This window comes from Brachyistius frenatus, unplaced genomic scaffold (assembly GCF_029030835.1).
Source record: "Brachyistius frenatus isolate BFR_SWC_R1_liver_20210118 unplaced genomic scaffold, ASM2903083v1 Contig_154, whole genome shotgun sequence".
NCBI classification, from domain to species: domain Eukaryota; kingdom Metazoa; phylum Chordata; class Actinopteri; family Embiotocidae; genus Brachyistius; species Brachyistius frenatus.
In genome coordinates, this window is record NW_027210753.1 from 406,405 (window position 1) to 416,043 (window position 9,639).

Genomic DNA, 9,639 nt, shown 5'->3' on the forward strand with positions numbered 1-9,639 from the left:
GATGTTGAACTGAATGGTTCCATCTCTTTTTTTTTAATTGTATTTTTATTTCAAGTTTGTCTTGGAATTTTAATGGTATTGACTGTAATCCGTACGGGTTTTAGTCGGATGCTTATCCCAAAAAAAAGAAAAAGTGTGTACTTAATGTAAATCTGTCCCTCTGTGTGAGCGTGCACAGAACTCTGTATATAAGACGTGTGTGTGTTTCTTTGCTTTAACGTGTGCTGTTTTTTGCCGTTTCGTTGCATACCATGATGAGACTGCAGCGTGCATGTATGTGCCTGTCGGGACGTCATACCAACACCATGAATGTAGATATTGTTAAATCTTAGAATTTTTTTTTTCTTCCTCCAAAGGTCTTTGCTGTCAACGCATTGACTGCCTGAAAACGGACGAGACCTCCGTGACTTGGTCTCCAGACAGATTGAGTTCATGGCAACTATTAATAATCTATTAGTTAGGAACTGATTTATGAATTTCATCAGACTGAAACAAAACCAGCGTGGATTATTTAGATATCTCGGGGAGGGAAAAAGGAAAGTCATTCCTTATGTTAATTGATGGAAGTTTGTAAAAAAAAGAAAAAAGAAGAAGAAAAAAAGGGATTTGGGGAACTGAGTTGCCAGTGAACTTGGGGTAAAATCAAAATTAAAAAAAACCTAATTTTTTCTGTAAATACTGTTTTTGTATTCAGTGCTTATTGTTTTGTTAGTACTGCTAATTTGGCGAGCCCTCATCTGTGATTGCTGAGGCCAGTGAGTCGTTCACTGACGGGGGAGAAGTTTTGGTTAAATTCACCTGTTTTAGTTGTTTCTTCTCTCCCTTCTGTTGGTTTCTAGAGATATCTACGACAGCAAAGCTTTACAAGTTTGTACTGCTGATCATTTGACAGAATTTGATGTTTTCTATAGCTGAGGGTGTTCTTATGTCCTTGTAGTTCAAGTATTTGGGCAAATAAAACAAAAAAGATCTTTAACAGTTAGAAGTGTGTCTTCTGTTTTATAAGGTTTTTCTATTACTTGTGTCTTTTTACAACCAGGCAGTGTTTAACAGACAATATGTTTATGGGTTGCTACCAGTTCAACAAAAAAAAGTGCTTTTCCTTTTTCACATGCCAGGTTGTTTTTTCCGTTTTTCGTTTGTCAGCAGGATTATAGTAAAACTACCTGCTGGATTTCCATGAAAATTGGTGGATGGGTGAAGTACGGCCCGACGAAGAACACTTTACATTTTGGAGCAGATCTGAATCATGAATCAGACCCATGAGTAGTTTTTCACTTTCAATAACATTACAAGATGGCGGCACCTGGCTTACTAAATGCAGTACATCATAAAATCCAGCATTATGTGGCAGTAAAACATCGGCCATTCAATAAATATGAAGACTCCAAAGTCACACATACCAGGGACTTTTCTGGGATAGATACACGTGTACTTGCTTAAACTGAATACAGCAGGCAGCCAATATGGAGAGCTCGTGGTTTCAAAGTTCCTTTCTAGTTTGAGTTATTTTAGTGCACCCAGTATTTCCAAACAAGAAATTATCACTGAAGTGTCAAAAATGAACCAAAACTATATTTAAATCTCTCTCCTATTAGGATTCCCTATTCAGTTTAATCTGTGTCCCGTGTTTGGGAAAAACAAATACTAAATGACAATGTTCAAGTCGTGGGCTAAAATAAGGCCCCTGTAATGTCTGGTGAAACTGAGCTTTAGTGGTGTAAACTCTACAAATTCCCATCAAACTAGAAACCAGCTGTCACACTAAACCTGTAGCTTTTAGTCGTCATTCAGTTTTATAAGTTTGGGAAATTTCCTTTCCGCCGTCAAGTAGACAAAGCATGAATCTACAAAGATTAGACAACAAATAAATGATTTCCACAGTTTGTTGTGGGAAAAGCTTGAGTGGCCGTGACTCTTCAGACCTGAAACGAACTGAATGAATGAACTGTGAGCGTCCTCACTCATCATGGCGGAGAGGAGCAAACCCCTCCTGCCACTATATAAACCTGTTCATGGTTTGAAATGAAACACTCAACGTTTACGTGTCAGTGCAACGTTCAGGTGTCCACATACTTTTGGCCATTTATTTCACCGATGACCTCATTCAACCACTCAGACTCAACAAAGTGATACCAGATAAAGAGCGAAAATGTAGTGTTCATTTATTGATGTCTGAGGTGGAAGGTAAACGTTAAGTACACCATTAAGAGCGGAAGTAGGCGAGCTGTGCCTTCAAAGTAAATTCATCAAAAGGGACGTTGCGTTTCACACAAATCTTCCAGCAACTGTGAAACCTGCGGATTGAACAAGATTACAAGGGTGACTTCTGTCTGCACGATGGTTTGTTAACGTCTTTTGAAAATGAACGGTGTCAAAACAGCAGGAACATCAACACGTCTGGCCTGTTAACACAGCAGAACTGCACAATGGTGAAAGATATAAAAGGCAAATAGTTTGTTCCGCCACTTGTTATATAATTCATTATGTAAACATTACTGGGTTGTTATTTCTGATTCATTTTAAGGTGTTTAACCGAAGCTGGTCCAGATGGAGCTCTTTGAAACCACTTTGTGTATGTTTTAGCATTTCATTATGTTCCATTACATCTTTTTTGGGGGGTTAAAATGATCATGTGCTTTTTTATCCAAAACCAATCTTCAACGTCACCAGTTTAGTTGTCAAACAAATGGAGTTAAGTAAAAATGTAACTTTGCTATTGGCTCACTGGAAAGAGGGAGAGATTCACAAACACATGCAAAGAGGGGATTAAAACAATTACACAATACAACATGTTTCTATGACCTTGGAGTTGTAACACTCAACATTTGACCCAATAATACAATAATATATTGCTGACAGCAGCATAATATGGATTTTGAATGTTTTCACTTTTGATAGGCTTCGTACATTTTGTTACAGATCGTTTTAAATTGAGGAATTTTCCTTATAATCCATCATATTTCATGCTAATCTGAGTCATTAAGTGGTTTAAATACTCCTTCCAGCGCAGGTGATGTTTGGCGTCACATGCGTTTTATCCAACTCGCTTTACATGTGACAGGTCATCCTCGGAAGCTGGGCTTTTATTTTTGAAGTTAAAACCGGAAGGGGTTTGTTTTCCGCGTCCTTCGGCCTCGCGCTGCTCGGTGTCGGTTGAACGAGCCGACGAACAACAAACACTTTTCACGGCTCTGTTCTTCCTGCGTCGTTAACGATGGCGGCGGCGGAGGACCGGACTTCTCGTTGACGGGTTTCATGCGGACGGACTCGGTGACGTCGCCTCCTCGGTGGACGTGCCCGGTTCAGGCGGAGGTGTCGGTATGACTCGGTAAGAGGAAACGGGAGAAATAACGTCGCTACATTGTTTCTGTTGTTTTTCTTCCTCTCGGAGAGACGAGCGACCAGAAACCGACAACCCGACAACCTCTCAGCCTCGTTTTGCGAACAAACTGCCATTTACCTGCATTCATGTTCTACTAACGGCAGCTTATATCTTCTTTTTACATTTGATCTTTAACATTGAATTGTTCTCTGTTCCCATCGATCTTAAAATAGACATTTAACACGTTATATTCACGCTTATTTGAGTGCAGTTGGACAGCATTAATACAGAAGTAAAACATTCATTTCCTCTGTAACATCAAGTTAAGGTGTCTGGCATTGACTGGTGTGTTAGTCGGGATATTCCTGTCACTGATATGGTCAGGTTGGACTTGTTTGTTTGTACTTTTATTTTACAGGATCAATGTTTCTTATTCTGTTAAATTCACCTATTCATGTATATGTTGTGCTCTTCGGCAGGATGAAGGGAGAGCTGCAACAAGTGTCCATACCTTCTTTAAAAGTATGCATTTTATTTTGAAATCAGTTTGACTTTGCCCCCTTAAATCTGTCACCTGCTGAATTACTGACCATCATGTGATTGTGATTTCTATCTTGCGTGTTGTAAATCCACAGGTCTGCACCTTATTACCCTGCTATCAAGATTTCCAATACAGATTTTCAAATGAAAATGGAGGATATGCCCGTCTCAGGCCCAGACAACACCAAGCTGGAGGTGAAGCAGGGACACGGGCACACATCAGAGCCAGCACATGTTTCTTGTATGTATCTTGTGTACCATTATATGTTTCCTGTTGCAGGCCTTGGTCCAGGACATCTACTCTGAGCTGGTGGAAGATGCCTGTTTGGGCCTGTGTTTCGAGGTGCATCGTGCGGTGAAACAGGGCTATTTCTTCTTGGATGAGACCGACCAAGAGAGCATGAAGGAGTTTGGTTGGTGCCGTGGATTTCCTCATTTGTTCTGGTCCATTTGTCTTTGGTGTTTTTACTTAATACAATATGTGCTTCTTTTTGTTTTCTTTTTACTTCCTCCAGAAATTGTGGACCAGCCAGGAGTGGACATATTCGGGCAGGTGTACAACCAGTGGAAGAACAAAGAGTGTGAGTGTCCCAACTGCAAACGGCTGATTGCAGCTTCTCGCTTCGCTCCGCACTTGGAGAAATGTCTCGGCATGGGACGCAACAGCAGCCGCATCGCCAACCGCAGGTCGGTCAGTGAAGGTCGTTCAGGACCGGTTGTTGTCCAACGTTTTACATGAACAGCTGATCAGATTATTTGATCTGTGATTGTTTTTTTTCCTGCTTTTAACAGGCTAGCCAGCAATAACAACATGAGCAAATCGGAGAGCGACCAGGAGGACAACGACGATCTGAATGACAACGACTGGTCTTATGGGGCAGAGAAGAAAGGTGAGCGTTTTAAAATGATTGAGTCTCTGCTGTGCAGGTAAACTTAAGGTTTCTTACACATAATAAAAACATCTCTTGTGTCCTTTTTGCAGCCAAGAAGAGAAAGTCCGATAAGGTATGTTTATTCTTTATTCGCATTTGCTGACAGTATTGGAGTAAAAATATCTTTTCATGTTCATAATAATGTTATTTTAATCTTAACATTGTTCTTTGTGCAGAATCAAAATTCACCGAGAAGATCCAAAACTCTGAAACACAAAAATGGTGAGCATATCAGGTCTTTTAGTTTCTAGTTTAGTGAGGAGGTTTTGGTCCCTCCTGTTTTCTGGATATGGGTGAATGGTCGCAGTAGTTCCTAGACTTTGTCACAGGAAGTAGAATATGGACACCTGCTAGTGTGCAACACAAACCACAGCGAAGTGAACACAGCATCAGTGTTAGCACCAACATTTGCTGTGTAGCCGCGAGCTAGCTTCCAATGACTTCAGATGGTTGGAAACCTTCCTGGTTGTGACTTGAAATATTCATCATTTGTGCTTTGATGAAGATGCTTTACAAGCCAATTTCAATTAGGTTTTAATGGTGTGAATAAAGAGGATCACTATTTGTTGTTTTTCCAGGTGATCTCGGGAGTAGCGTCACTTTGGAGCCTTACAAGGTAACAAATCTGGACCGCGACATCACAAAGTATTTGCAAAGTTTTTATTGCATTGTGCACGTTCTTAGTCTTTCTCTCCTTTCAGTACAACTACAACACCGGCATCAGTTACGAGACTTTAGGCCCCGATGAAGTCAGATCTCTTCTAACGACGGTGAGCAACTGTCATGAAAGCGCCCGAGCATGAAGATCTGTTCGTCCTCTTTTGGTTCTCCTGTTTGAATTATTCAGATATTGATCAATCATGTGTTTTTTGTTTCTATAGCAATGTGGGGTGATCTCTGAGCACACCAAGAAGATGTGTACCAGGTAATTACTGGAATTACAGAGCAGTGATTCATTATTTACGCTCCGTGCTCCGGTGCAGGTCTCGTGTGGGACGTCGCGGCGTAGTTTCAGGTAACGTAACATCTGTCTCGACGTCGGCGTCACCGCCTGAAGAAAATCCAGACTGAGGTCGGCGTGTTCATGTCACATCGTTCTTTCTGTCAAAGTAAATCACTCAGAAATGATGTCTCAAACTTGACAGTGAGGGAAATGTGTGAACATGATCAGTGTCCTTTATTGATGAAAGTGATCGTGTATGTCGGGACTTACTCGGGAACACAAGTGGCAACTCAAATTTCATTTTACTCAAAGTTCTTCTGGACCTTTTATTGACTTGAACACCAAAACTACGAGACCGCGGAGGACACCGTCAATGACCAACCTCTTAATATTTCCTAACCTTTAACAGCCGTCTGATTGGTCACTGACTGTGTCCCAGCAGTCCGTCTCACCCCCACCCCACCCCACCCCACCCCACCCCTAAAGCTGTGTGGTGGTGGGTGTGTGGGGTGGCCGACAGCCGGGGGGGATGTATAATGCCACCTTGTGTCCCACCAGGTCTCAGCGATGTCCCCAGCACACGGACGAACAGAGGAGGGCCGTCAGGGTGTTCCTCCTGGGGCCGTCCGCGTGAGTGCCCCCCCCCCCCCCCGACTCAAAAGTGTGTTTAACAGAGGTGGTGTTTGTGTTGTGACCCTGACGGCGCAGGTGTTCGCTGTTGTCGGTTCAGGCGGCCTCGGCCAGAGACGTGCTGCCGCTCAGCGTTGTGACTGACCTCTAAAACTAACGTTAACAGGAGTGTTGGGGCTCAGAGTCTTCTGTGATCAGTAGATTAACACAAGAGGGTTTTCTGGTCCAGTGAGAAACACCTGTTTCAGTCAGAACAAAGGTCTCCAAAGTCTTTAGCGACGTTAGAAAAACTTTAGAAAATGTCCATCAGTGTTTATTCAAACATTTACATTATTTTACGGTGGAATTTTAAGGGCATACTATATACAGAAAATCATTTTCACAAGTATCCAGTTTATCATTGAAATATCGACAGACTTGTGAGTGATATCATGAACTTGGAGTAAATAATTGTCATTCTTTTGTCGTTGATATTCACCTGTTGGAACCATAGTGACTTTACCAAAATGATAAAGTGAATCATCAAATTTGGCTCTTTTAAGAAGTGACTTTATCACGTGATCGCTAAATCCATTTATTTAAAGTGGAGAATCACCAAGTAACACGAGTTCAGTAAACTTTACATTTTCAAAGAATACACAGACCAGAAGGTACACAAAATAATACAAGTAAATTAAAACAGATGCATTAAAACATCAGTGTTAAATACATGTTAAAATGAGACATAGTAGCATAGAAATACATGGCGAGTAGAGGAGAGCAGTGCATCATGGGAGGTCCCCCAGCAACCACGTCCTATAGCGATGGTTCAGGATCAACTGAGCGAGCACTAACTATAAGATTTATCAAACAGGACAAGGAAAGGGGCCAGAAAGCTAAAAACTACAAATCCACCGTGTGACTTTTTTTCTCTTTAAATCTGTTTTTGAGAACATTGAGTCACACAAGGACATTACAAATAAGGACATTTGTGAGTATGTGAAGTTGAACTCCTTTGAAAGTGTGTCTGTGGGTTTGGTGTAACAGGCCGGCGCTGCCCGACGCCGTGGTGGAGAGCGAAGGCTTCGACATTTCAGACGGACAGACCTTAATGAGCCGTCTGCAGTGGGAAGACTCCCCCGACATCTCACCCGCTGACTCGGCTTCATCTAAAGCCAGTAAGGAAAAGGACCTTCGGTACACTTTAAAGTCTGTGTTTGATCAAACTTCCAGCCAGCTCCATGAATCCATTTTTATCCCTCTCACAGGCACCAACCATTCAGATTCGAGGAGGCCCAAGAAGAAGAAGAGGCCCTCTCTGGGTTTGAACAGTGGAGGAGGAGGAGGAGGAGGAGGAGGAGGAGGAGGAGGAAGTGCAGGTCTGACTGGAGGCAGCAGCAGCAGCAGCAGCGTCTCTCAGAGTAACATCAGTTTATCGACCAAAAAAAAGCGCCCCAAACTCTCGGCACCTTCTCTTTCCAGTATCTATGACGACCTGAACTAGACGCGCCCCGTTTGTCAGAGCAGCTCATGCCTCCTCTGTGAAGTTCCTCCTTTCACACCGAGATCTTCAGGTTTGAGCAGGACGGGATCAAACTTAACTTAGTAGTTCTTTCATCATTCGGCATCTACATTTGAAAAGATTTCTCTTTCAATATTATGAACGCAGTGCTCTAAGAACTGCGGTCAGTCAGAGTCCAGTCTGAGTAGCTGCAGGTATGTAAACCAACAATTTACATTCTGTTCAGCTCATTATTATTTATATCAGCATAATATCTCCTTCAGGTGCAAATCAAGATGAACACCTGATGCATTCAAGTGACACAGTGAAGTTCTTCTTCATCAAACTTCCAACCAATAAAGGACCATCACCAGACTGTTGCCACAAAGAAGGATATTATGTCATAAAAATTAAAAATGTTATCAAATAATATGGATAATATTAAAATATTAAAGAGCCCCTTCAGACAGATACTGACAGACATCGAAATACTCTTCTTAGAACAATGATGTCTCCATAGTTTTTCCACAAAAAGCAGTTCAGTTATTTTTAAACTTTAAGTGATATCAACCCATTTTCCCTCATTAGAAATCCCTGAAACTATAAATACAACAAATATATCAGTGTTTGTGCACTGAGCGTTTGTGCTTCAAATTTCCACACTTGTTTAAGTAGAAAATTGGACCGGGACGACCTTTAAACTATTTGTGATGTCACAAATACTGCTCGTAGGTCCGCCCCTCTTTTTAAAATCAGACTTTTTTAATGAGCACAAAGTAACTTTGCACTTTAATCTGATGATTGTGAAAACAACCGTCTGGTTTTAAACCTCTGCTGTGAAGCTCAAACATTCAACTGTAGGAGCAAAAAGAAAAACACATTTTTGAGCGAATTGGGACTTTAAGATTTCTCTTCGGTTCAAAAACAGCCACAGAGGCGTTTGCATAAAAGCTCTAGGATTTATTAGAAATTAGTTTCATTACTTAAAAACTAAATTTAGAGGCAGAGGGTCTTCTGTAACACCTGGGTTTATATATAGTGACATAATCTCCCCCAAACATCTGAATGCCTGATAATTGTTTTCCATAATCTACTTCAGAACTTTAATTTGCCATATTCAGTCTAAAAAGTCTTTATTTTTTCTTGTTTGCTTATGTTTGAACCCACGTGAGACATCATGAAAAGATCCTATATTCTATATGTAGTTTTGTGAGACCTTCAGGTACTCTTGATGTCATTGATGACGTTCCTCTTCTTATTATTCGAACAACACTTGGCACTCTTATACTGGAGTACTCATCCGTGGCTTTTTAATTCGAGCATTGTATTGCACAGTTGTGTGTGTGTGTGTGTGTGTGTGTGTGTGTGTGTGTGTGTGTGTGTGTGTGTGTGTGTGTGTGTGTGTGTGTGTGTGTGTGTGTGTGTGTGTGCGTGCGCGTCATCATTTCTATTTTCACAAAACTATGGTTCCTAGAATGTGACATTTTTGTGAAAGTACGTGAAATATTTAACGTTATTCGTTTACATGAACAACATATTTAAGTTCGTCACTGCGTACGTGGTGGCGTGTATATTATGTTTTTTGATATTGGGTGAGGAGCCCAGGAGGCTCATGTACAGTCCGCCGTGTTTGTACGAGGCGGAATCATGAATCTCGTGTGTTTTTCGGCTTTATAGACGACGTCGTACATCAGTGCTGCAGTTCTGCTTGTTGTTCAGGATCATGAGCGGTAAAGTGTGAATCCCGTCAGCCTGTAACCAGCGATGTCTGATGAGATGTTTTAAAAAG

At 41.4% G+C, this 9,639-nt stretch overlaps 1 protein-coding gene across 2 annotated transcripts; it reads left to right on the forward strand.

Annotated features, from left to right (window-relative positions):
* Positions 1–3,148: 3,148 nt before the first annotated feature.
* atxn7l3a (ataxin 7 like 3a) lies at positions 3,149–9,186 on the forward strand. 2 transcript variants are annotated; one of them, XM_069716282.1, is made up of 14 exons: positions 3,149–3,331; positions 3,805–3,847; positions 3,961–4,060; positions 4,146–4,278; positions 4,381–4,552; positions 4,658–4,755; positions 4,848–4,870; positions 4,974–5,019; positions 5,376–5,413; positions 5,499–5,567; positions 5,679–5,722; positions 6,299–6,370; positions 7,397–7,527; positions 7,618–9,186. In XM_069716282.1, exons 3-14 carry the CDS (start codon positions 4,010–4,012, stop codon positions 7,851–7,853), a joined length of 1,113 nt encoding a protein of 370 aa, XP_069572383.1. In that variant the 5' UTR covers positions 3,149–3,331; positions 3,805–3,847; positions 3,961–4,009; the 3' UTR covers positions 7,854–9,186. The 2 variants fall into 2 exon arrangements, with proteins under 2 accessions (XP_069572383.1, XP_069572382.1); XM_069716281.1 differs by lacking the exon at positions 3,805–3,847.
* The last annotated feature ends 453 nt before the right edge of the window (positions 9,187–9,639 follow it).

Excerpts from the sequence above, each read along its gene's own strand:
- atxn7l3a (XM_069716281.1), top strand. Across the intron at positions 4,279-4,380 it reads AGAGAGCATGAAGGAGTTTG|AAATTGTGGACCAGCCAGGA; the intron begins GTTGGTGCCGTG and ends TACTTCCTCCAG. Across the intron at positions 4,756-4,847 it reads TTATGGGGCAGAGAAGAAAG|CCAAGAAGAGAAAGTCCGAT; the intron begins GTGAGCGTTTTA and ends TCCTTTTTGCAG.